Here is a 27,797-nt window from a genome sequence, read left to right on the forward strand (position 1 = left end):
AGTGTCAAAGAAATAAGTGGAATTCCTGCATTCCAATCATGGCCACTTTAAGTTATTAAAATAAGGATCCTGTTTTTAATATTCAATTCTGATTTTAGTCAGTAATTCGGACTATGAAGACATTAACACAGAATGTAGTATGCCACCATGATGGATACAACTCAAAAGTCTGAGCACAGCTAATGAGGTTGGGATTGCCCCCACACGGTTCAACGGCAGCTGAGCTTTCTGTGTATGAACACAGACAGATATCTACATACCTGGCCAATAAAGCAGACTCGGACTCGGGTTAAAGAGTTACAATTTTCTGGATTTATTCTGAATGTCAAACACAAAATCTTTGTTTAACAATGTTCCTAAAAACAGTAAATTCTGTTTATGAAACAGTTCACATGAAGTCTGTGGGGATTGGATCTGTCTGTGTTATTCCACTGAACCTCTGGCAGCCATAAAGCGGAGCAACAGTGCAGGAAGAAGGCACAGAGGCATAAATTCATCAGCTGATTAGTTCATAATAAATCAACAAAATATCCGTCCATCAACAACTTAATTTCTGTTAATGATATTTCAGAATTACAGAGACATCTGTAAAAATGGTGATTGATGTCATGTACGTGAGCATTAATCCACCACAGGACGAGCAATCAATAACACAGGGAGAAGACCGGCTCAGACCACCAGATGGAGCCCGACGGTGTTGCACCAGGTGCACGGCTCACTCACTCAAATGTCACTCGGGTACACTAAGACTGGGCATCCTATTTAAATCACTGACAACAGCCCTGTAAAGGCTGAAGACCTTCACAGTTTGGCTCTTGGTGCTTGTTCCAGCAGTGTCCTCATGTCCAACAGAGCACCCTCCACAGCCTGGGCCAGATGTGCTGCATCTGTGTCTTTAGAGGTGTTAAACGACGACACAGCAAAGTTGATGTGATCGTTCATAGGATTGTAGCACACGCCGTATCCGTCTGCTACAACCGGGCCGAAACACATGACGCAGTCCGTCTGGGAAGGTACCTTGTGAGGAAAAGACGATGTAGTTTTGGTAATGGGGTTAAATACATGAGGGATATCTACTGTTCGTTTAGGTCTAAGTGTTAGATCATAGGAGAAAATTCAGTTGTGTAGCTCACCTCGCCTTCTATAAGAATTCACATCTCATTAATGCACATTGCTAACTTTGTTATTTGTGCTTCCTCTCCTCACAGGTTTCCATAGATCTACTATTTGGACCCTGTTCCTGCCTCCTGCCATGGCCCTGCTGACAACTGCTGCTGCTGCTATCACTTATAATTAGTCACATTACTATTGCTGTCATCATAAACCCACATGAGTGACTTTGCTTCTTTCCTGAAGTCTCTGTGCTTTCCTTCCCCACAGAGTTCTGTGGATGCTGGTGACATCAGATGGTTAGGGTTCATCTGACAGTGGTTCTATCTGTAGTAAGTATGACCATGGTTTCGCCTGATGGCGGTTGACCCGGCCGTACACCTGGCTTACTACTCTCATTATTTGAATAATTTCTGTCATAGATATTGAATGTCTTGTACAGCTCTTACTGCTTCCGCGACCCCACCCCAGATAAGGGGAATAAGATGAGGACATTTTTTCCATATGGATCATACCTGACTCGTAGATAACTTGTAGTGTAATGCCTTGGCGTAGGCGGTGTCAGTGTAGATATCAGGTATGGAAAGGTTGTTCTCAACAGCCACCATCTTGAGGCCCAGGAGGTGTCTGTCTATGGCCTGGCCACTGATCGCCTGTGGGGAAGAGAGTTCCTTCATATGTGATGTTTGCCACCAAATGTTAACTACTGAAGGTTTGTACCATTCCTTACACACACACACACACACACACACACACACACACACACACACACACACACACAGTACAAAAGTATAGATTATCATCAGAATCTGCTCATACTGGATACTCACCATGGTAGTATAGGATCTGTGTGCATTTACAGCTTTCACCATTAGATCAACCTTTTCTGTGTTCTGTGATAAAACGAAAGGAGACGGCAACGTTAGATTTCAACACATCTACATGCACTTTATTTTAGATACGTTTGAAGGGTGACCTGAAACTTTATGAAATCATGGCTCAGCGGTCGAACAACTAGGAGTTCTCTTTGAACCACCGATGCTTTAGGCCATGCGAAGGAGTACGTGTGCACGTGGAGTCAGAAGCATCTCCAGAATGTGTGTTTGGGCTGATTTACAAAGTCAGACAGCGCATCAGTTTATTGCCCAAATGGTGGCTGTAAAACACTAAAACGTCCCAAATGTTCCCTCCCATCAGACCTGCTTGCTGGGGTCATCGAAGGCCTTCACAAAGGTAGCCGAGGCACTTGAGGCTGATCGGATGGTGTCGGTTCGGCCCAGTCTGAACATACGCAGGGAGGCGCTTTCATAAGTGGCACAGCAGCACTTGTGCATCCTGCAGAGACAAGAGGAGAAATGTGGACCACTGAAGGCAGAGTGGTGCCAGCGAGGCGCCGCTGATGCTCTCGCGCTCTATTCAATAAAAATGATTAGCAGGTGAAAGTAAATTCTAACACTATCATGATTTTCTCAAACATTAACTTGAAATTTGGTTTTGGAATTTTGGTGAGAAAGCTGAAAACTTTTTGTTTAAAGATGTTTTTTAAGGACAGAAATATAAAATAGCCCATAATTAGAAAGAATGATGTGCTTTTTAACTTTCTAATACCAAGCAGCGTATAATGCACCATTCACACCATTAATAACCATTCAATAAAATATTTAATTCATAGCCATTTGGAAAGGATTCACAGTGCTTCACTTTTCGTTATGTCACAGCCTCATTCTAAAATGGATTTATGTTTTCACACACAACCCCATAATGACAACATGTAGAAGTTTTTGGGGAAAAGAATGAAAATATAACATGTACATAAGTTTTTACAGCCTTTGCCGTGACACTCAAAATTGAGCTGAGGTGCATCCTGTTTCCACCGATCATCCTTGAGATGTTTCTACTACTTGATTGGACATGTTTAGAAAGGCACACCCCTGTCTAGATCAGGTGTCACAGTTGACAGTGCACGTCAGAGCACATACCAAGTCCAAGGAATTGTCCGTAGACCACCGAGACAGACCATGAGGAACAATATCCTCTGGTCTGCTAAAACAAATATTATAACTTTTTGGCCTGAATGTTGGGATGTTTTTCAGCTGAAAGAACTGGGAGACTAGAAAACCTCAGACGGGGGCGGGGGTTCAGGTTTCAACAGGACCACGACCCGAAGCACACAGCAAAGACCGCAAAAGAGTGGCTTGGGGACAACTGAATGTCCTTGAGTGTCCCAGCCAGAGCCCTGACTTGAACCCGATTGGAGAGATGTGAAAATGTCTGTGCACCAACGCTCCCCATCCATGATGGAACCTGAGAGGTTCTGCAGAGAAGAATGGGTGAAACTGCCCAGAGACAGCTGTGCCAAGCTTGTAGCATCATACTCAAGTTCTTTTTTTTTATTTTTTTACCATAAGTCAAAGTTTAGGACCTAAGTTTGACTTGATACACATACAATCCATGTATCGCCCCAAATCTGTACCAAAAATTGGGGTGAATCCATCTCATCTCAGTTCACTGAAACCAGTCGCAGCCTAACTGTGATAAAACGTTTGTTTTACATGCAGTGCTCTATTTGGCCCTTTCGAAGAGTAAAACGTCCTCATACAATCACAGTCCCATTTCTACTCGACCTCTCAGAATCTCACCTGTAGTAAGCTAGTTGAAGCGCCATCTGTATGAAAGCGTCAGGGCTCATCTTGTGGGCCTTTGGAATATTTTTTCCAAAGTGTCCAAACACCACGACTCTCATATCCAGGTCTTGGGCCAGTCTGTGTTGGAAGACACGCGAGTACAGTGAGGACGTGGGTGTGTATTCTACAGTCCACTGACCATCATATTCACATCGGCCCTCACATGTCCATGGCATGCTTGGCCTCCTCAATGTCCTTCTTGATCTCAGGTGTGATGTTGAAGTGAAGTTTCTGGGGCATGGGCAAAGGCGCCGTGGGAGACGGGGTCATATCTGGCTTCCTCCTGTCATCACAAACAAGAAAGTTACAACACGTGAGACGGGAGGAAAAGCAAGTGGTACTTATAACTGATCAATCCGTCTCATTGCTGAACTTTCAAAGACGCTCTGACAGGAGCCAAACAAGTACATAATGGACACAGTCCTTGAGCTACTCACGTGTATTCTACAACATGGTCAATCAAGGCCACAATTGGGGGGCCCTCAGCTGGGGCGTGCTCGTAGTTAGCGCCACATGTCCCGTCTTCTCCAATAATAAACTGAAATAAGATCAGAAACTTTTAGAAAGAAACACCTCAAACAAGGATTCGCTTCAAAGCCTGCCTAAGGAATTTGTAGTCAAGGTCAAGTTTGAAAAACATTTCCATAATGGTCGGTTCATAAAGCAGGGCATACAGTGAAAAGCCTGGCTGCAATGGTGCCGGCACACTGAACCCGGACCACAGGGTGTCACACAGTGAGGAATGAGTCAAAGCAGCCGGTGAAACGCGGACGTGACACATCGGGCACGAATGAACTCACAGAGTCGTCTTCTTCGCTGCTGATGCTGCTTTGTTATTTCCGTGAATGTGCGAAAACGTATTCATAGATATAAAAAAACGTTCCATGACAGAGGTGAACATATTTCTAACCATGACAACAGAGCCAAAAGTAAAGTAAGGCCCTGGATGACTGACCACAGGTATGAAGGTTTTAAGTGTGCTGGAGAAAGAATGAACGCAGTTCTTCAGTCTGTAACTACGTCCATATCTTCTACTCTAAAAAGGGATTGTTGGTGGTGTCAATCGGTCACGGTTTTGAATGCAGACATTACTAGTCTGTAAACATGTTTGGAGGTTCATGGGTTCATGGCTCTTTTATGGAACTTAGAGGGATGAGACTGGGTTAACTGCTCAATGAAAGTCCTTGTGGGACTATATTATATTCAATGTGGGTTTATTGGCATGAATGTTAAACAAAACACAAGATGGCCAAAGCAAGACTCCAAATCCTTCCTCTTGTACTCGGAAATAAGCATAAACCACATTAGGTAGGAAGAAACACACAGGCATAACAACGTGATTCTTTCATTAGTCCAGGTATTACCAATTACTGCAGTGTGGGTGTGTGTGTGTTTGTGTGTGACAGAGTCACCTGCAGCGTCTTGTCAAACCAGCGGTTGCCACTGTTCCACTGGCTGCCTCCTCCATGCAGCATCTGGACGGCAGCAGAGCTGCGGTACTCCTCATCGGTCACTGGAGGCTTCGCTCCATCCAAACACAAAGTGAAGATGCTCCTTTGGATAGCGGACACTGATTCTTTGTTGGTCTTATCTGGGCACATCAGGTACACACACACACACACACACACACACACACACACACACACACACACACACACACACACTAATGTAATAAGGCAGTGACAATTAACTTCAATTGACATATCTTCACATACGAGTTTCATCTCTGTGTTATTGTAGTTTGCTTCAGTGTCCAAACTCTTGAGGTGCAACTGCATTCAGCAATTAACAGCAACAATACGCCATCATTGATTTGTGCAAACTTAAAAGCAGCCTCTCTGGTTTAATTGACAGCTGATTGGTGACTAATTTAGAATTAGGATGCGATGTGAGGATTCTAAAATTGACTGGACAGAAATTTAAAGATGTGACCGAGTGACTTTGTGTAATCAAACGTATACACATATTGTTTGAGCCTTTAACCGGCCACTAAAAAGCCAGCTTCTTGTTAGAGACCCTGCTCAGCGGCCTACTGGCTCACCCTGGGTGAGGGTGACGTAGGACCGGCCCCAGGTGTCCCGATGCTGGGTGGTGAGGATGCCGACGGGTTCCACGCCGGTCCGAGGGGAGGAGCCACAGATCCGCTCCAGCTGACCACGGAGCTCATCAGCCGTCAACGGAGTCCCGTCACTGTTGTACACCTCCAACGCATAAAACTGATTCCATATGGGGGAAGCACAGAAGCTCACATTTACTCAACAGTTTGTCACTGTTGTCATCAGCTGTAGTTCATTCATTCGAGACTAAATGATAGCGCTTGTTGTCCGGTTAATGTGCTCCCTCATATCAGAACAAGAACATGACGTGAAACTTAAGCAGATTTTTGTTCCAGGCATTTTTTAGAAAGCATACAAACATGCTGTATGAAACTGTCTTCAGATGAACTGCAAAAAAGTGTTCTAGTGGACCCCAAGGTAGAGCTGACATGTACTGAAAATCTCAGGAGTCCGTCGCCATTATAACCAAGCAAGCTCAGTTATCAGCTAAGCCTGGGTTTAACTCTGAAGATAACAACAGTGTAGATCACCACGGTAACCTATGCAGATAACAGGATCGGTTCAGAAAACAACCCGTCACCTGACCAATCTCATCACTGGGATCGTCCCTCGTCCAGCATATTAAAGGAATGCTGCTTTCATATCAAGTGATCAGTGGAACTATTGCCATTTAACTACTGAGACCAAGGGTGCATCCTGTAGCATTAATGTCAGGTAAAGTTCAGCTCCTCACCTGAAAGTTGTGGACTACCGTGATGTGTTTAGGAGGCCTGGAAGTCTTGGCGTGGTTCACCACGGAGTCTCTCTTCAGACCAGGGACTCGGCAGGACGACAGCACTTCGTAGTACTGGTTCATACACAGAGGCTTCCCTCCCAGATATTCCACCGGTAGTGTCTCACTGCAAACATACAACAAGTGCACTCCAACACCGACTGAGCCACAATATCATGTCCTTATACAATGCAAGTTAACTGTTGATTAGCATGTGACAACGCAGCTTGCTACGGATCAACCGGCCACACAGAAAGCGCGGGTGCCGCCCCCCTTGTTCAATAGTCGCTGCATTGCTTCAGGATTCTATAGAGGGCTCTTTTGAATTTGTTGCAACTTGAGACGCATTCAATATCAATGAAGTGTGAATAAAGAAGCACTCAGCGTGCTGTTCAGCAGAGGGAGCGGGGCGTCGGGGTGGTTTGCTGATACAGCCTGCTAATGCTATGTGAACGCTGAATAACATTAAGCCAAACATTTCTTCACGTCCCTTGAGATGAGGAGATTGCCTACAGGAACAGAACCCCTCTAACATTGCTCACTGTTCAAATGTGAAGTCCTGTTTAACACTAAGTAGGCCCCTGCATACTTATTTTACTTTGCTGCATAAAGACAGAAAAAAGGGTTATGTATCATTTGACAAGTCATTGTCCGCACGATGGGTTTACTGGAGAATGTTAACCACCAGCTGGGTCGGTTTCACAGAGAGCTTTGGAGCCTTTTCTAAATTATATCAGGATACAGACACAATTCCAAATCAGTCATATCTTAACATGATAACAAATATAGAGCTAGCTGGCCCTTAGATGGGAGACCAGGTCAGTACCTACCCTACTGGAACGTAAGATGGAGATAACTATGCCTCGATCTTGCTGTTCATGATCGTACATCTTTGCTTGACATGATTTTATTGGGCCAACAGTGGAGGCATCTTTCTACAACAAGACCAGGAGATGTACAGTACTCACTTGTCAATCATCGTTTTGAAGTCCAAAACACCTGCTATCAGTTTGGCAGCAAACCTAAAGAGAAGGAGGATGATCAGTTTTCATTTAAAGGTTCACTTTTATTTCAATGTTGGTTGAATGATAATAAACAGAAAGGATCATGCTGTATGGAAAGGACAAAAAGTGCATCGCGTGGCGGTGATACGTATGAAATAGACACTGCATTAAACTAGTTATTTAATCAAATAAAATATGCAGAAGTAATTATGGTTGGGTCAAACCATTGCAGTGAACAGTGTGCTTCCAAACTGGATCTGACAACCTGTGTAAGAGGCTTTATGATGCCAACAGCAACGCACACTGCATCAGTGCCCAGGGTCTGAAGGAGGCTTGTCAAACTGCTGAAAACAGGTTGTAGAAGGTGATCACCTTATTTGTCCCTGCTTATCGCTGAAGTTCATGCGGGGCAAGACCAACCCGGGACTTGAATGAATCACCACAGGCAACCGGTAATCGAAATATGCAACCTGCACCCACCACTCTGACAACTACGGAGAGACAGACAGTAAAAATGGCAGATTGTTTATCAAACCAATAATCAAATTATCTTGAGAGGGAAAGCAAGCCAGCTGTGACAACAAGAAGACATTGTGTTGTTTTGATTTAAAGTCTCACCCAGTTTTCAGTCTTCTCTGCTCTTTTTTCCAGGCCTCTCTGAAGTCTCTCTCCAACACCTCCTGCCTTCTGAAACTCGTCCACCAGCTCTTTAGTATGCTTTAGCTCATCCACCTCCACGATGGGCTCGAGGGCACTGACATATCGCTCGCAGGTCTGCTGCAGAGGGGGGACGGGCAGACTGGGCAGTCCCTTCTGGTGGGTCAGGTATCTGCCAGAGACTCGAGTCACCGACACAGGCTTCACCAAGTGACAGGGTTTCATTAAGCCACAGGGTTTCGCCATCCCCACCTTTACCTGGGAAACAAACGAGTGAACAAGTCCGTCTTTAGTAGTGTAATGGTAAAAATATGTTATAACATTGTTTTGTGCTAAAGCCGTGTCTCAAGTGTCCTGTATTTGACCCTGATGTGCAAAGAGCAGCATGATACAAAATGTTAGTTTGCAGCTGTGTCCTGAGAAGGGAGGACAGTTGACTCGATCTCATAGAAGCTTCAAAACAAAGGACTCCTCTTCATGGCCTTGGTTGATATCTTATTCTGTACGAAAGTTCTGGATCCAAGTTTTACTTTTATGTCAAGTAATAATGATTTGCAGCGGCCACTGAGGAGGATCTTGTGTGTGTGTGTGTGTGCTGCCCTCAGCTTCACCTGGGTTCTTATCTCAACCTGCTTTGCAGCTTCTCGTAGCTGGCACGGACAATGTTCTTCACATGTGTATAAAAACTCAGCGTCTTTAGTGCTCGGAGACGCCATTTCCACAGAGCACCGTGATACGTGCCTGTGTATTTGACCTCCTGCTTGCAAGCAATAAATGGACTTTTTGCAACTTTGATCATCCATCAAGACTATGTTTTATCAGACAAATCATTCTCTTCTACCGAGCTTTTATTGAAATATTCCACAACAGTAGTTTCACCTTGTTGAAAGAGTGTGTTATATTTCCTCCCCAGTCAACTATGTACACTAAGCAAGCTCTTTGATACCATTTAAATCGAAGCATCGGTTTTCGAACGCGTCCCAACCATTACCAGAAGGACTCCATTAGTCACAGTAAATCTATATTTTTAAATGCAGGCCATACATAAATCCCATAAAATGTGTCTTTCAAATGGGGGAGGGAAGGTGTTGCATAGCTGGAAAAGTGTAAGAAATGATTCAGCAGCTTCCATATTCCTAAATACTGCTCCAATATTGTCCAAATCATTATTACATTACAGGTCATTTAGCTGACGCTTTTATCCAAAGTGACTTACATTGCATTTGTAACCCATGGCTTTTTACATTTTTGCCCGGGAAGCAATTAGGGGTTAGGTGTTTTGCTCAGGGACACTTTGACATGGGACAGCCAGGACTCAAGCTGCTGTACTAATAGCCTTTGGTTGAAAGAAGAAATTTGGGCTGCTTTAATCAACTATAATAGACATTAAAGTTACTGCACTTTTTGGTGAGTCATTTATCTAACATTTAACTTTTTTTTCATTTTTCATGAAACAACTCAGTTGAATTTTTTTCATTGATATAGATGCAAGATGGCGGCGTTGATGGCTGCCACAGTGCTTCGGTGCGCTTCGTTTTTTGTTGTTAATCAATTCAAGAAGTGGACTAGTGAGGCGCTGGAGGATCTTCGGGCGTGCTTTGACTGCACAGACTGGGATGTTTTCAGGACTGCTACTGACAGTCTGGATGAGTTCACAGAGGCTGTAACTTCCTACATCGGCTTCTGTGAGGACAGCTGTGTACCATCATGCACCAGGGTGAGTTACAACAACGACGAACCCTGGTTCACAACGGAACTCAGAACACTACGCCTGCAGAAGGATCAGGCATTTAGGAGTGGGGACAAAGATCGGTACACAGAATCAAAAATAGTTTGGCAAGGCGGTGAGAGATGCTAAACGACTGTACTCTGAGAAACTCCAACAACAGTTCTCAGCAAGTGACGCTGCTTCAGTTTGGAGAGGCCTCAAACACCTCACCAACTACAAGCCAAAAACCCCCCACTCCATGAATGACCTCCGCCTGGCAGACGAGCTGAATGAGTTCTACTGAAGATTCGAAAGACATTGTCCTGATCCATCCCCCACAGCTCCACCAACCTGCTGCAGTTCCCCCCCCCCCCCCCCCCCCCCAGCCCATCAGGTGCTCACGCCTCTTCATCATTATCACCTTCCCCTCCCCCACCAGCAACAACCCTTTCTATTCTGGAGAGAGACGTTAACCGGCTCTTTAAAAGACAAAATCCCCGTAAGGCAGCCGGTCCGGACTCAGTCTTCCCTCACACCCTGAAGCATTGTGCTGACCAGCTGTCTCCGGTGTTGACTGACATCTTAAACACCTCCCTGGAGACATGCCACGTACTAGCCTGCTTCAAGGCCATCCCTGTTCCCAAGAAGCCCAGGATCACAGGACTCAATGACTACAGGCCCGTCGCCCTGACCTCTGTAGTCATGAAGTCTTTTCAACGGCTAGTCCTGACCCACCTGAAGTCCCTCACTGACCCCCTCCTGGACCTCCTGCAGTTCGCCTACAGAGCCAACAGGTCTGTGGACGACGCTGTCAACATGGCCCTCCACTACATCCTCCAGCATCTGGACTCCCCAGGCACCTACGCCAGGATCCTGTTTGTGGACTTCAGCTCTGCCTTCAACACCATCATCCTGTCTCTGCTGCAGGACAAACTCTCCCAGCTGCACGTGCCCGACTCCACCTGCAAGTGGATCACAGACTTCCTGTCTGACAGGAAGCAGCGCGTGAAGCTGGGGAAACATGTCTCAGCCTCTCGGACCATCAGCACCGGTTCCCCCCAAGGCTACGTTCTTTCCCCTCTGCTCTTCTCCCTGTACACCAACAGCTGCACCTCCAGTCACCAGTCCGTCAAGCTCCTGAAGTTTGCGATGATACCACCCTCATTGGACTGATCTCTGGTGGGGACGAGTCCGCCTACAGGTGGGAGTCTGACCATCTGGTGTCGTGGGAAACAGACAGAACAACCTCGAGCTCAACGCTCTAAAGACAGGGGAGATGGTTGTGGATTTCCGGCGGAACAGAGCCCCACCCTCCCCCATCACCCTGTGCGACTCCCCCGTCACTATTGTGGATTCCTTCCGTTTTCTGGGCTCCATCATCACCCAGGACCTCAAGTGGGAGCTGAACATCAGCTCCATCACCAAGAAGGCTCAGCAGAGGTTGTTCTTCCTGAGGCAGCTGAAGAAATTCAACCTGCCGAAGACGATGATGATCCACTTCTACACGACCATCATCGAGTCCATCCTCTGCTCTTCCATCACAGTCTGGTACGCTGCAGCCACAGCCAAGGACAAGGGCAGGCTGCAGCGTGTCATCCGCTCTGCAGAGAGGGTGATGGGCTGCAATCTGCCGTCCCTGCAGGACTTGTTCGCTTCCAGGTCTCTGAAGCGAGCTAAAAAGGTTGTAGCCGACCCCTCTCGCCCCAGACAAAACCTATTTTTGCCCCTTCCATCTGGCAGGAGGCTGAGATCCATCAGGACTAAGACCTCCCGCCACACGAACAGTTTCTTCCCGTCGGCAGTTGGGCTCATCAACAGAGCCGGTCCCCCACTGTCTGACTCTGACATTCCACCGGTCACTCTCCTTCATACTGCACATGTCACTTTAACTGTCATTTCTCACTCGTCACTTTGTCACTTGTTCGATAGTGCACTTTATGTTTAATATTTAACTTCCAAATGTTTTACTTTATCCTCTTGTTTTATACTAACCCATTGCAGTAGCATTTCATTTTATTGTATTACTTGTGCACTGCTGTCTTGTTGTCTATTGTTACACTGTCACGCACCAACCGCCAAGACAAATTCCTTGTATGTTTGACATACAAGTGTTAAAGCTGATAAGCATGACAATCATCGTGGGGTGTGTTGTTGTTGTGGGCATGCGTGGTGGGGTTGTTGTTGTTGTTGTTGTGGGCATGCGTGGTGGGTGTGTTGGGTCTGGTTCGGACCGGAAGCCGAGTTCTGGTGTCTTGTAGTCTATGGCCCACAGTTTAACCTGTTTCACGGTTCATAAATACAAGCGCGACAAACAAGTTGCGGTCTCGTAGCTTCCTTAACGAGAGTCGCAACAATATTTTAAAAGTACTAAAAAACAAATGCCAAAGTCGACCTCACAAATTCATGGGAAAATGACGTCACATTCAAAGGTCCCTATTGCACGTGCGATTAATAGTGTTCTTCTTTTCCGCACACCTTTGTCCAAACTTTTGACTGGTACCATATTTGAACGGTATCCGTCACTCAAGGAACCAGCGAACGCTAGTGTCGTATAAATTATTGAAATGGTCTTCAGTCACGTTAACGTTACTCCGAGCAAGTGCATCTGATAAATAGCAACAACAACATTCACTATCATGTTAAGTGTGTGTCCTTTCTTTCCTGTCTCTAGTTAAACCAAATCTAGTTAAAATACGCTGCTAGAGTCTCGGTGAAGCTGGTCCTTGAGTATCTTTAGTCTAACCGTAACGAAACTCAAACTCACCTTTGACCTGCTTAGCTTGCTAACGTTAACGTTAGCGTAGCAACCCTTGCTAACAGCTAGCAAAGCTCCGCCATGTCCTTGCGTCAATACCGTTAACTGATACATCAAACTCATTACGTGTCTTTTTAGTCCATAGTTCTGCGTCAATTGTATACAGTTCGATGACCTTTGTTCAAGTTGGCTTTTGGCCAGTGTAAACACGGAGAATCAGCTAAAGGAGAGTTACTTACCATCGTTCTGCTGCAAATTCCCCACATTCTAGCAAGAAACGCCCCCCAGTTCAGATCAGTACGTGCTCAAAGTTCTCTTTACGAACCCAGCGTCGTGTCAGAGCCAATGACGTACTGATTAGAAGTCAAACCTGAAGACAGGCTGTGAGCACTACCGGTGTCAACAAGGTCTGCAGGTCAGCTGCTCGGCGGAGGCTGTCACTTATCGATGGAGCCGTGCAGCGTTTACCGCGACCGTAGTAGTTCAACGGGGTTTTAACATGTAAAGTTATCCTAACATATAGTCAGCATTCTGATAGAGTGAAGCGGAAACAGGGCAACGTGCGTTTGGCTACATTACTATCTGATACTGATGGTATGTTTTTGTTGATCCCTTGGCTTAGACTGAGAGAAAATGAATGCACGGCAATGGAAGACAGCAGTGTTTTGAATAAGCTCTACGGTAATTCACACGTCGACCAGCGGTGGCAGTAAAGCGCCGCGGCCCGTTCAAATGTGCCTGAAACCCGCGAAGAAGAGCGTTCTCCCCACCATGGCGGAAGCAGAGCAGCAGTCAGGTAAACCGCGGCCGACAGCCGTCGCTCGCTTTGCTCGCGCGGGCTCTTCTGCTCTCTTGCTGGGAAGGTGAGCAGGTCAGCAGCGGAGCACCGCGCCGTCAACCTGCTCTACGGCTGGTTTATCCGCTGAGGCGTGACGCCGCGGTCCTCGTGGACCGACGTCCCCGACGGTCCACCTGGAGGCACCCAAGTTGCCATTTGGTCGTGTTCTTCTCTTGTATACCAACTCGAAGTCTGCTCTGTAATGTTTAGTGTGCAGTTGTTGTCACTCCGTCAGAGGATTGACAGGAGGCGTTAGCCAGCGCGTTGACCGTTCGCAGTGTAGCACCATGTCCTCCTCATCGTGGGAGACTGGATGGGAAGTTGTGAGTTCTTCGACCACTGGTGCAGCGATCTGCTTAAAGGTGTAACTGCGGTCACGGGAGTGCGACATGAACATCAATTGTAGTGCGAAGTTTGAGTCAAGCTCAAATAATACTCAATCCTACTTTTCCAGAAGTGCAATTTAACGTGTGGTTCGTTTCTGTTTTGTAGACACGCCCATTTTAAAATCCGGTTTGTATTAGACACTTTCTTTGAAAAATATGTAGTGGAATAATTTAATAATCTCAGATTTAGTGAATATTGATTTCAGTTAAAAGTTATCTCCGGAAAACCATAAGATATCTGTTTCTTAACTTCTGTTCAACTATTTAGGATCCACTCCCGAGGATGAAGCATGTGCAGTCCCAGACAGCATCACCTTCATGGTACCCAAGAAGGAGATCAGCATGGTGTCAGACATGGGCAAGTGGAAGCGATCTCAAGTAGGTTGGTGCATCAGGTGCAACGTCTTCTCTTTTGGTTGGACTCTCCATGCCACACAAAGAACCTGCATGCGTAATGTCAGAGATGTGAATATTTGTGTCTGATAGTAGTCCATCACATTAGAACATGAACCTTATCTATGATCATTATCCATTTAGTGGAAATATTCCGTTTGATATATTATCATTGTTTTTGTTGCAGTTGGTCTGCAAATTTGAATACACGTCTCCCTCTTACAGGCGTATGCTGACTACATGGGCTTCGTTCTGACGCTGAATGAAGGTGTGAAGGGAAAGAAGCTCACATGTGAATATAAAGTGTCAGAGGTATGTCGTCTTTCTTATTAGTATTTTCTAAAAGCATGTGGTGGTACCCTTCTTCATCTCTATTGATGCTTATTGTTGGAATTAGAAATGAGGAAAAAATAACAATACTCACATGTCCATATTCTATTCAAGTACTGAATTATTTGAGGATCAAACATCCTTCTTTCCATTCTTTCATCTCTATTTTCCTCTGTATGAAGGGAGTTGTATATTCAGTACACAGTGGAACTGACCGTTCAGATACTTTGAGCTTGGTAGCAGTAGTTTGAGAATGAATTAAGGTATCTTCACTAGCAGTGAAAGTGTCCTTGTCCACACCAGCAGTGAAAGTGTCCTTGTCCACACCACCTTGTGGTGTGGACAAGGACACCGTCCTCATGGACACATGCTCGGATGTTAAGTCGTCACAAGGCGGTGTGGACAAGGACACCGTCCTCATGGACACATGCTCGGGTGTTAAGTCGTCTTGTCTTGTTCTCTGCCAGCGTTCATTTAAAATATAAGCACGGCTCATGAAGCTGTATTTGTGTTTCGGCCCAGGAGCTGCTGTTCTCCTTCAGAAGAACTACGTGCTCTTACCTTGTAACAGAAACATATTTCTATATGGCTTTTGAAATTCTGCTATATGCAACACAAACTGATTGCTGAGGATTAACCTTGTGAGGCTCAGCAGAGTGAATAAGCTGCTTTATCGTTTGCTCCCTGTCATGATCTGGATATATATAACTTCAAGTGATACTGCAGTTACTGTTGTATTGTGTGACAGACAGTGGAGAAGTTACTAGATCTTTTGGACACTCTGGACCGATGGATAAACGAGACCCCTCCCGTTGACCAGCCATCCCGCTTTGGTAATAAGGCCTACAGAAGCTGGTCTGCCAAACTAGACCAGGTTAGTACACACACACGCACCCTGTATCTAGTTCTCAGTTTGAGTTCATGTTCTCAGTAAGAGAGTCACATGAAACTGTTCTTAATGTGAGATCTATGCCTCAAGGGTCCGCAGTATCAGCGGTGCCCTTGCGCATCGTTCCCTCATTGATTGTCTTCAATGTTGCCCGGTCTGGCAGATGACAGGTCCACAGGTCAATCATTTTTATTTCCAACCAAGCACTTCTTTAGGAACATTTCCAGGCATTCTCTGAAAATGTAAAGTCTCTTTTTAACCAGTGTCTGATTCCACACTCCATAAAGCGCTCCACATGGGACACTCCTACAATGTCTCAAACCGGCTCCGCAGCTCCCAGCTGATGCTTCTGTGTTCGTGCAGGAGGCCGAGGCTTTGGTGGCAGCAATGCTGCCAGCTGACAGATGTGCTGCTGCTCCAGAGATAGCTGTCTATCTGAAGGAGGCTGTGGGGAACGCCACCAGGATCGACTATGGAACAGGTAACTGTGCCGCTTATTGCACTATAATTCTCGACCGAGCACTGATGTTACCATCTAATAAAAGCTAAACTGCCCCACACAATGCATCCAAAAACGAAAGACGATTGTTCAATAAAAAGCAGAGCTTTGTGCCACATTGTATTATATTTAGCATTTCTCATTTTGGTGTCCATGCTCTTGCTCTTGCAGTAGAACCACAGTACAGTCCTCATTTAGAGCTTAAGCGTCTCCTATCCAACATAACTGATCACAACAACAGGTAACTGATACTATATTCGGAGGGGCATTGCTTTGGTTGCCTCTATTTGTCAAGGCTGTGAGCTCCAGAAAATGTGCAAGATGACCTCTGAAGAGAAAATGTTTGCCAACTAACTGTTTAAATGTGATTCATGAGAATGTAATCAGATTTGATCGCCTGCTTAATGACCACCGTGCGTTTTTTTTTTGGGCCCATCTTAGCTCTTCCGTCAGAACCCTGGTTGGATGAGTCGTGTTGATACATGATCACGTAGCTGCTGTACCTGTTTGAATCTCTTCCCGCAGATTCTACAGGCCTCGTGCTAGATCTGCTCTCTATCGTAACCTCTCCTCTCTCACCGATCCCACCCGCTCCACACACGTCCAGCACCTCGTCACAGGAGGCCTCTGGAACTGCCAGTCAGCTACTTGCAAGGCAGACTTCATCTCCGGCTTCGCTATCCAGCAGTCGCTCGACTTCCTCGCTCGGTACAATTAAATATTGTTGTCCTCTACCGTCCGCCAGGCTCCTTAGGTCATTTCTTGGAAGAACTGGACATTCTCCTGTCTAATTTCCCTGAAAATGGACCTCCGCTCATCCTCCTGGGTGACTTCAACATCCAGACAGAGAAGTCATCTGACCTCTTACACCGACTTTCTTCTTCTTCCGCTCTGTCACTCAGTCCCTCTCCTCCTACTCACAAAGCCGCTAATCACCTTGACTACATCTCCACCAGAAACTGCTCCACCACTAACCTCTCTGTAACTCCACTTCATGTGTCTGTCCACTTCTTACTCTCTCCCACTCTCTATAACTAATGACCCCATCCACTGACCCTGTACCTGTTCTCTCCCTCCTCTCTGGCCTCCTCTGTTCTATCAGCTCTCCCTTCTACTGACTCCTTCTCACTCTTGCATCTGAACGCTGCTGCAGAGACTCTCCTCTCTAGACTCTGTCTGCCCTCTTACGACACAACGGACTGGCAAATCCCCTCCGGCTCTGTGGCTGTCTCAACCGGTGCCATGCTGGCATGGTGACTCTCATGGCACGCAAGGAGATGGTGTAAATCTAAACGACCTGCTTGAGTTTCAATCTCTTTCTACCAATCCAGAATCGAATCTTCATTTTCTAACCCCAAAAACTCTTTTCGATCTTCTCCAACCTCCTCGAACCCCCTAGACCTCCCCCCCCCTCCACCCTTCTTCCGGGTGACTTTGTCAACTACTTTACCAAGAAAATAGCTGACATACGCTCCTCTTTCTCAAACCCACCTCCTGCTTCTTGTGTCCCAATGACTTCACCTCTATCGCCCTCACTCTCCTCTTTCACCCCCCTGTCTCCTAACCAAATTCTTACCCTAGTAATCCCCCACCAGTCAGGCTTCAAGGCCATTCCACAGAGACTGCTCTCCTTGCTGTCTCAGAGCAACTCGACACTGCCTCTCTGTCCTCATCCTTATGGATCTCTCTGCTGCATTTGACACAGTCAACCACCAGATCCTTATTTCCTCCCTTCAGGAACTTGGTGTCTCAGGTTCTGCTCTCTCCCTTCTTTCGTCCTACCGCGACGGACGCACCTACCGGGTAACCTGGAGAGGATCTGTGTCGGAACCATGTCCTCTTACTACTGGAGTTCCTCAGGGTTCCGTCCTGGGTCCCCTGTCTGACTGACATCTCTGCTCACCATCTGAAAATCAACCCAGACTGAACTACTTCTCTTTCTGGGAAAAGATTCTCCGACACAGGACTTGATGGTCAACTTTGGCAACTCTGTGTTAACGCCCACTTTGACTGCTAGGAACCTCGGCGTCACACTCGACAGCCAACTCTTCCTGACTCCCAACATCACTGCGACAACACCATCCTGTAGATACACGCTCTACAACATCAGGAGAATACGTCCTCTTCTCACTCAGGAGGCAGCCCAGGTACTGATTCAGGCTCTTGTCATCTCCCGCCTGGACTACTGCAACTCGCTCCTGCAGGTCTCCCTGCTACCGCCATTCGACCTCTGCAGCTCATCCAGAAAGCAGCAGCTCGACTGGTCTTTAACCTTCCTAAATTCTCCCACACTCCTCCACTCCTCCGCTCTCTTCACTGGTACCGGTGGCTCCTCCAGTTCTAAACATTGGTGCTCACGTACCACGCTGTGAATGGATCGGGTCCAGCTTACATCCAGGAAATGGTCCAACCCGACATCCCGACCTGCACTCTCCGCTCTGCATCTGATAAACTGCTCGTTCCTCCTCACTGAGAGCAAAACACTCGACTAGATCACCACTCTTTGCTGTCCTTGCTCCTAAATGGGGGAACGAGCTCTCTGAAGACATCAGGACCACAGAGAGCCTTCACATCTTCAGACTAAAAACACACCTCTTCAGACTCTACCTCGACTAAAATACTAACTGTAGCACTTAAGTGGCGTTTACAAGTAAAATGTATCTATAGCAACTTGTAAATTGGCTTATTTGAGGAAATTGCATTTTCTTGTTTCTTGCTCTTCTGAGTTTGTATCCCTATGGTTGAATGCACTTATTGTAAGACGCTTTGGATAAAAGCTAAATGACATGTAATGTAATGTGATGCTGTGGCGTATCAGATTTACCACAGGGACACCAGGAGGTGCTATTGTATCAAATGTAGGAGGGATTCAGATCTTTGTAAAGATATCAGGCAGTTAGTCCTACAGAGGTTACACGTTCAGCTTCAAAGGGTACTGTGTTTAAATGTCCCATGTGTAAATCTAATGTAAAGCCATGGGGGGGCCACAACGATTCCTTCAGGGAAGAAGACATGTGCACTAAAGGCACTTTGGTTGGGCAGAAGTTAAAGCTCCCTGGTCTGCAAACTACAAGGGAAAAAACCAGCTGATGGTAGAAGTACCAGCTGAAAGCAGATGGAGTAGCTTGATTATGGCTTTTGTTCATCACATTATTAGTTGAAGCAAACCGGAGAGCAGTTCCTGTGTGAACACCTGTGATGTGTGTGTGTTTATCCTCTCAGGTCATGAAGCTGCCTTCGCTGCGTTCCTCTGCTGCCTTTGTAAGGTTGGAGCTCTGCGAGTAGATGATCAGCTGGCTATCGTTTTCAAGGTGTTCAACAGGTGAGCTGGTGCTCTGCGCTCACACCACCGAGGCAATGATGCAGACTGACCTTTAGTGCAGGATCAATCTCTGTGATAGTGGTGATGTACAACAACGACTCTTAACTAATAACCCCTCACTTAGTACTGTTCAGGCAAAAGAAGAGGGAAGTGGGAGAGTATTGAGTAGTCGCTATTGGGACCCTGCAGCATCTTGCATTGTGACTATCGTGTGTTTCTGCAGTTATCTGGCAGTGATGCGGAAGCTACAAAAGACTTACAGAATGGAGCCTGCTGGGAGCCAAGGTGTGTGGGGACTAGATGACTTCCAGTTTCTGCCCTTCATTTGGGGCAGCGCCCAGTTAGTAGGTAAGATTGTACCGCCGGTTCCTGGAAACATGTTGCTTTGCGGCCTAATTCAGCGTTTTAAATCAAAATGTCATTGCAATGAATTGTGTAGGAGGGGAGTGAGACAGGGAGAAAAGGTGATCGTTGCATTAAAACATCTTGTGACGAATGGACTCGAGTCTTGGCCGATCTCGCTAGGATCTCTGCTTTCCCTCGTACTTCTCATTCCTTCACTCTAAATTGAAGTTAACAAAGTTACTTGATCTACTTACAGCAATGAACAATGCATGATGATGATCTGTCAGCATTGGAGATCAGTACTGCAAATGGCTGTGTACAGTCGATAGAACATGTTGGAGCCTACAGAGGCCGTTGGCACTATAGGCTCCAAAATCACAATATTGGTCAGAGAAATTTCAATTAAATATTTGACTAGTGGAGAACATGTGCACTTACAGCTCATTCTCCCTTCAGATCACCCAACACTGGAGCCCCGGCACTTCCTTGATGAGAGGGTGGTGAACGAGCACCAACAAGACTTCATGTTCCTGGAGTGCATCAAATTCATTAACGAGGTGGGCTTATTCGGTTTATTTCTTACTGCTTAGATGTTCTCCTATAGTCAGCGAGGAACATGAGTAATAGCTTTTCTGTGAAGTGGGTGACGGGACTGACTTTTCTGAGCATGATGGCCTCTTGATCCAGTCGACTGTCTCATAACGGCAGAGTAGAAGAGTACAACTGCCTTTAATCAAAGCTTTGCACTATTGCCGCGCCAACCACTCCATTCCATCCCTGCGCTGTAACAGGAGTGCTGCCCTCTAGTGGACAAAAGCTTCAGATTTTTTTCTCTTCATCTTTCCATCACTTAAAAGTACATGCCAGTAGGGTTTTTATAGTAAATAGAATATTTATGTTTACAGTACCAGACAGAAGTTTGGACACACTTTATCATTCGGTTCAATGATAAAGTGGGTCCGAACCTTTGACTGGTCCTGTATATTCAGAATGTGAACCCTTTCAAGTGGACGTTGTTCGTATTCCGCTTAGTGGAGCTCAGCTTTGTCCAGGAAAAGGAAGATGGGTTGGGTTGGTGTGTGCCAGAGCAGGAACCAATGGCTTTGTTTTTGGTTTGGAAAGGAAAAGGAGGGGAGGGAAGTAGAGGAGGGCGTTGTTGGAGCCGCTACATCCTTTGCCTGCTTCCCCCTCAGAAGCCCCATTACATTCCCTCCTCTTCCCCTTTCTCTTCCTGCCCCTCCTCCTGCCGTTTGACCTCTCCCTCCTCCTCACTGCCATGAAAGGTCATGAAAGTGATGCTGCAGTCGTGTCGAGAGAGGAAGGCCCTCAGCGGTTCTCCTTCTCCTCTTTGGTGTGAGTGAGCTAAAAGACGATGAACAGGGCTTTTTTTTTTAATGTATTTTGAGAATCATTCAATTCTTTATTTCACTTTCCTACATACATGCTCTGTCTTCTTAGCAACATTTTTCGAAATCGTATCACATCGTTGGCCAATGACCGGCTCTGCTGTGTAGCTGCATGAAAAGTTCAGCTGGTCAGCTGCTGAAACTCCTGCAGGTTTTATCTGTTGTCAAAGCGTTTAGTTGGTAAGCTGCTGTCACTGACGGTGTTAGTCAAAATCAATAGACCCCCTCGACCCACCCACACGTGGTTACGTATAGTGGATGGATTGAGAATCGTTTTGGTGGATAACGGGACGTTTATTCTTTAGCTGAAAACCGTTGACCCCCACCGACAGGGGAAGTTAATGGGAGAGACCGGTTCATTTGGGCGAGTTCCATCCTAAAGCCACAGCAACATTACTACAGCTCAACAGCCCAGATGCATGATGTGTACTGTTGCTCAGTGTTCAACACTCCACATGTACAAGTACTTTCCTCCTATTCACACACACACACACTTTTTTCTTATTATATACAGAAGGTGTGTGTGTGTGTGTGTGTGTGTCTGTGTGTACATACATGAGTCACTTCCTTCCCCACATGCTGCTGTGAATCACTCCTTCCTCCAGGGAATAGCTCTGTCTCCTCCCCCCTTTCCTCCCTCCCCCATGCCCCTCCCCCATGTGTTCTCAGGCGAGGACCTGGAAAGTGTCTGGAGCAGTGTGGCAGGGGGTGGAAAAAGGAGGGGGTTGTTAAATTGATGCCCCAGGGTTTGGGTTTGGATTCCCCTGCCTCTTGGGGAAAAATGGTGGGAAAACCATCAATAGTCCTCACTTCATTCATACGTTGGTGGATCCCAGCGTGTTGTTCTGCTTCATATTCTGATTAGCGGTTTACTGCCTGTAAGGCATCATCTTTATATGAGGTGTTGGAACCAAACATTCTGAAGTAGAAGTAGTGAATAAAGAGAAGTTATTGGTGATTGATAGTCCAAGTCTTCCACCCTCGTACCATCTTTAGGAGAACCTTTCTAAAGATGATAAAACGGTAAACAATTGTGTTTGCAGAAACCGTGACCAATTCCAATGTGTTAATGGAACTTTAAAGTTAAAATGAAGAGAACGGATGTTCCTGTTTAGGTCAAAGTTGATGTGAGATTGTTGATGTGGAGATGAGAACAGTTGTGTATTATTCCAAAATCTCAAACCTAAACTTTCTTGTTTGTCTAATATAACCAACTGGATTGCCTATATAATCAATAGTTGATGTTGGAATATAATTAGGCATCATTTTGTGACAAGTTGGACTTTGCCTGCTTATGTCAAAAGAAGAAAAGTTTAAAAGATGAATTTCATTGTCATCCATCACCAATCAAAAAGTTAAATTCCATAGTGTGGATTAGATGCGCCAAAGTGTCTCACTGGTTTCTCTATTCTTAGATGAAGACCGGTCCGTTTGCTGAACACTCCAACCAGCTGTGGAACATCAGTGCGGTTCCTTCCTGGTCCAAAGTGAACCAGGGCCTGATCCGAATGTACAAAGCAGAGGTATGCTGGCTTCTCACTGTCCGTCCAATTCCACCGCGATGTTTTCAATTCCATATCCTGACTAGTGCTCCTGGCAGAAGATAAATGACAACTTGCATGGAATACTCTTCAGTTTACTTGGTTCCCTTAAAGGTCAAAGGTTGCCGATCGCTCAATGTGACAAAGTGTTAACAAACCAGGTGCTCGCCGTGCCTTGACTTAATGCTGATGTCTCCGTGCTGCTTTGCCCACTATGAAACGCTAGCATTGGGTGTTAGCAATGTTCAGCAACATTTTCCAAATGGCGCCAAATAGCTAGTAACAGTGTTAAAAGTAAACTAAGGAGGAAAAACCTGAAACATGACTGTTTTTGCTAGCATGTAGACTGTTGAGAGGACTGGAGAAGCTCAACAATTCACTAATTCATCCGACTGACTGGTGACCCCCCCTGACCTTCTACCAGTCATCAATTTGGGATGTAAATTCCAACTTTTGGTCAGATTGCCATGATTTGCCAACAAGTCAACTTAGGCATGTTATCGCTGTCCCCGTGTTCCGTGTGAGCTGCATTCACCCCAAATCAGCCATTGGAATGATCCGCTCAGGGGTGTTGCTTTGGTGTGAGAGTTCCACTTAAATGACTCATTTCTGTGCCAAACGGGACGTTTTAACAAAAACTACATGTTTTCTTGGAATCCCCTGCAGCCTTCACCGCCGCACCCTAAACTACCCTAAACTACCCGCATGCAAACGCACGGCAGGACGATGTATTTGGTGTGAACGCAGCCCTAACAGACCGCTTCTTTGGCCAGTGAAGGAGAGTGGCAGGAAAGGGTTAATAAAGCAATGGACCGAGTGTGTGTGTGTGTGTGTGTGTGGAGGGGGGGTTTGGGGGGCCGTCTAAGCCTGTTCTCCCCGCCTGCATGCCCACATCCTGTGTTTTCCAGAGCAGCCTGTGAGCCTTCCCGAAGAGCTGAGGGGCCAGGCTGTCTGCCCTCCCTCCCCCTCCCCCCCACCCTCCCTCCTTCCTTCCCCTCGCCTGCCCCTCCTCCTCCTCCTTAGCCGTTCCCTTCGTTAAATCCTCCCCTCCCTGTCCCGACCTTCCTACGAGCCTGGAGCAACCATCAGCAGACTTGCATTCCTCGCTCCCTTTCTCGGGCCCCACGCGGGCTTTCAGCCGAGTGGCGACGGAGGAAGAGCCCAACGCGCCCGTGTGTGTGTGTGTGTGTGTGTGTGTGTGTGTGTGTGTGTGTGTGTGTGTGTGTGTGTGTGTGTGTGTGTGTGTGTGTGTGTGTGTGTGTGTGTGTGTGTGTGTGTGTGTGTGTGTGTGTGTGCGACAGGAGGCAGTTCTGGGGGCTCGTCACTTGCTCAGAACACACACGCCGATTGTGTGAAATGACACATGTTAAGGGTAACAATGCTACACAATATGTCTCTTCCATACATAAGAAGACCAGCTCGTCTCTGCCTATCCAAGCCCTGTGTGCGTTTCTATTGGTCATGTTAAATGTTAAATCTATTAAAACACTTACCGGATACGGCCGGTGTTATTCTTTATTTTTGTATAAGCCCAAAAAGAACATTAAGCGTGAGGCTCATTGGGTTTTTTTTTCAGTAGTCTGCACAACGATGGAGCTCTGCAGCGCAGAGGAGCGACACGTATCCACACTGATGGTTTGGGTCTGCTCATAGGACTTTCTGACCCTAAGAAACCGGTAGAACATCCATTCAGCGCTTGGTGGTCTGTGCTCTGAAGGTAAAAAATGCCAACGCGTACAGGATAAAGGGACTGGATGGAGTTATTTGATCAGTGGGGTCTGCCTTAACCTTCGTAAGCTATTTCGATAGTTTAATTGACTGACACGTCCATTGTAACTGATGGTTATACATGTTCACACTAACGTTCTCTGACGCATGGATTTCCCCACCACCGTTCTGCTCCGATCACAGCAGATAGTTTCACTGCGCAGACAGACTGAGCACAATAGTTCAATTCTACTGTGCTCCCCCAGAAAAGTGTCCCAACCCCCACTGCAGACAGGCGGGTCCCCGCCAGCACACAGGCGCTTCTGAGCCTCAGCGCCCTGAAGTGAGTTACCAGCTAGTCCACGGGAAGTCACATGCTGCTACGTCTACACATGTTACTGCAAATTATGCAGTTTGTCAACATTTTTGTTATTTTGGTTTATTTAGAAATGATCAAGATTCCGTCATAACTAACATTACTATCTCCCCTACAGATTTACCTTTCACACGTGTAAAAGTAGAAGTCTTTGCTCCGGACCGAAGACAAGCAGAAGTAAAACTGTTCAGTCCATATTTTTTAATCTCAAAATTCTTAATATCCTAATAGTTCATGTAATGAAATATGGCGTTGTGCATTAATACAACATTGGGGCACTTGGGGTTTCAGGAGTGACTGTGACAGATATTCAATAATGAGAGAAAGGGTGAGCGAAAACCTGCATCCTCATCCGCCAAAATGTGCCAATAAATCCCACCCGTGTTGCGTGTAGAGATTTGGCTCCGTGGTGGAGCGGCTTGTCCTTCCTCTGCCAGTACATGTTGATGTGTCCTTGGACAATACACTTCATTCCAAACAGTTCCCACAGGCTGTGTCTGCTCTACTGGGTGTGAATGTTCGCTGTTGGTGGGGAGGCGTCACTGTGTGTGCTACCGGCAGTGAATGATGACGTGCAGCGTTAAAGAGCTTTGAGTGGTCTGAGGACTAGAAAAGAGAAATACAAATACGTTTACTCCCTTTTCAACTGTTCGCATCAAGCGCACACACACACACACACACACCGCTTTACCGGTTTTGTCCAGGTCACCAAAACAGTATCACTTCTGCACAATGTTGAATGCTGTGTTTGATCATCTCTGGGTACATTTGAAGATGCACTGCTGCATCATAAGGTTTGTAGTAAGCAGGAGGGCGGCTGCAGTAACGATAGCCGCACTCTGTTTGAAGCAGACTGTCTCTTGCTGGTGTTGGTAAAGCGGTCCTGCTCTTTTTCTCTCTTTCAGTGTTTGGAGAAGTTCCCTGTGATCCAGCACTTTAAGTTTGGTAGCCTGCTGTCCATCCAGCCGGGGAAGACTTGACGCTCCGGCACGCAATGGAAAGACCAAAATCCCGACATTTTTCTCTTCCTCTGGTATTTTCACGTGCAAATAAAACAGTAGCAAAAACCAACCACATGTAGTTTGACACACGGTTTGCCACGCGTGTGGTCAGGAAAGCTTCTAGGTCATCCACGACTTAACGTCACAGCATGTTGTGGATGACCTTTTATGATTTTAGAACCTCTTTGTTTTTCTATTTTATTTATACAATGGATACAGCTTGGAATCCGCCTCCTTTCTTTTTTTAATATATATATTTTTTAAGTCTACTCATGCCTCCTCATGAGCACAGACTTGTTTGACTTCTTCAAACTGCTTTGGTATAGATGGTGTTTCAACTGAAGATATTTTCTTGCTGTTGCTTTAAATGCCAAATGTATCATTTTGATTGATTGATCAGTTCATCCCAACATCTGAGTCACAATAATTTAAACAAGAGTTTTTTGAAACAAAATATCTTGACATTTCAAAGTCTTGCTCAAAGGGGACCGTAGAGGATTAGCAGCTGCTCAAAGTGTAACGTATAGACTTTGGTCGGCTTGGTTACCGTCTCCTCTGGTCCGTCTTCCATGGTCAACTTTAACTTTTTCCTCATAATTCTCAAAAACCAGGTAAAACATTGTACTTCAAAACGGTGTTAAATTCTGCACGTGATACATTTGGCACCATTTAAATAATATTGCATTTGTTTGTAATGTAATAACCGAAGCACCATTATTTTCTGTTGTTGCAGACCTGGTTTAATAAATTTCTCATCTATTATTTGGTGACCCAACCGTGACCTTTGTTGTTTATTTCCATGTTCCATTAAAGGTATCCCATGTTCAGTTAGCAAATGTCCCACGCTGGCACTCTCATTGCTCCCTGCTCCTTTCAAAAGTACTGAGATTGCATTCGGGTTCTGCACAGGATGCCTTAAGTAAGGAATGCGTCCTCCTTCAGTCTAATCACATGTAAAAGGCTTCATTTTGGGAAGAACGTCTTTGCTTGAATTCTTCAAAAGAGGACCCATTAATAGATTAAGATAAAGATTTTTAACCTCGTACCGTCAGCTTAAGTTTCTGTGTATATGTTTACTTGTTGAGGCCCATTGTTTTATTGTAAATGGTCTGGTTTGCTTGTGACCCAGAGATGAACCCGGCAGTGAGGCAGATGGATTGGAGATGAGAGGAGAAAGTGTTGAATATTGTATGAGTCAGGACACTTTACTCCTTCATGTGAGGGAGGATTTTTCGATTTTCCTGTTGTGTGTCTGTGAGTTGGGGAACTCCGACTCATGTCTAGTTCTGAAACGTGCAACAGTCACTTCTTCACGCGGGACAAGGACGGGCTGGAAGTCCCCTCGCGTGCAGGATGTTGGAGCGGAACGAGCACTGCGGTTCAAAGCCCACTGCATTTTTTTTTTTTTTTTTTTACATTTGTAGACCAGCAGCTGTCTCCCATTTCCCTCACCATTGAACAAGGGGGGCGCACCGCCAAAAAAACACAGGGTAGGGCAGTCCCCCCCCCCCGACACGTGCGTGCATACAGACACGTGCTCCCCCCCCCCTCTCTGTTCACCCCCACAAGGTTGTAAACCAAGGGGAAACACTGAGGTCAGGAAGACGCTGTCTTGTCTTATGTATGATGTCATCAGACGAGCTGCTGACTGGGAATACAATCCTCTTCGCGCCACAGTCACCGGCTCTTTGTTCACTCCATAACCAACCAACCAACCAACCACTTTTTGGGATGTCATTGCTGCACTAAGTTGGCGAGAGTACACATACTGCGAGTTTAGCTTGGTGAGCTGTCTCCAGTGTGTCGGTCTACAGCGTTTATGTGCAGAAGAACCTGTAGAATACTGACCCATGTGGCTGTAACCGTGCATTCAAGTGCTCAAATAGAAATGAAGGCTGCATCTAAACCACCAAACAATACAGAGAGATGCGTGATTAATCAGCATCATTTACACTGATGTCTGGAGGGTTAAATGTTAAAATGCTTTAAACGTTTGGTTGCTGTATTGTCTTAACAA

At 46.0% G+C, this 27,797-nt stretch overlaps 2 protein-coding genes across 8 annotated transcripts; one reads left to right on the plus strand and one right to left on the minus strand.

Annotated features, from left to right (window-relative positions):
- Positions 1-289: 289 nt before the first annotated feature.
- On the minus strand, positions 290-13,129 carry crata (carnitine O-acetyltransferase a). Of its 2 annotated transcripts, none has more exons than XM_040197680.2 (14): positions 12,987-13,129; positions 8,246-8,542; positions 8,000-8,118; positions 7,592-7,645; positions 6,585-6,750; positions 5,836-6,010; positions 5,207-5,385; positions 4,232-4,332; positions 3,958-4,077; positions 3,750-3,872; positions 2,310-2,445; positions 1,941-2,003; positions 1,626-1,763; positions 290-1,017 (listed from the first exon to the last, which is right to left on the minus strand). In XM_040197680.2, exons 1-14 carry the CDS (start codon positions 13,011-13,013, stop codon positions 802-804), a joined length of 1,914 nt encoding a protein of 637 aa, XP_040053614.2. In that variant the 5' UTR covers positions 13,014-13,129; the 3' UTR covers positions 290-801. The 2 variants fall into 2 exon arrangements, with proteins under 2 accessions (XP_040053614.2, XP_040053613.2); XM_040197679.2 differs by lacking the exon at positions 12,987-13,129 and adding an exon at positions 12,757-12,984.
- A 240-nt stretch (positions 13,130-13,369) lies between these two features.
- ptpa (protein phosphatase 2 phosphatase activator) lies at positions 13,370-26,561 on the plus strand. 6 transcript variants are annotated; one of them, XM_040197681.2, is made up of 10 exons: positions 13,370-13,543; positions 14,240-14,349; positions 14,590-14,676; positions 15,443-15,568; positions 15,947-16,064; positions 19,305-19,404; positions 19,628-19,752; positions 20,206-20,306; positions 22,571-22,678; positions 25,685-26,561. In XM_040197681.2, exons 1-10 carry the CDS (start codon positions 13,480-13,482, stop codon positions 25,757-25,759), a joined length of 1,014 nt encoding a protein of 337 aa, XP_040053615.1. In that variant the 5' UTR covers positions 13,370-13,479; the 3' UTR covers positions 25,760-26,561. The 6 variants fall into 6 exon arrangements, with proteins under 6 accessions (XP_040053615.1, XP_077944430.1, XP_077944432.1 ...); XM_078088304.1 differs by having other exon boundaries at positions 13,522-13,908; XM_078088306.1 differs by having other exon boundaries at positions 13,529-13,610.
- Positions 26,562-27,797: the final 1,236 nt, after the last annotated feature.

This window comes from Gasterosteus aculeatus, chromosome 14 (genome assembly GCF_964276395.1).
Source record: "Gasterosteus aculeatus chromosome 14, fGasAcu3.hap1.1, whole genome shotgun sequence".
In the NCBI taxonomy this organism is placed as follows: Eukaryota; Metazoa; Chordata; class Actinopteri; order Perciformes; family Gasterosteidae; genus Gasterosteus; species Gasterosteus aculeatus.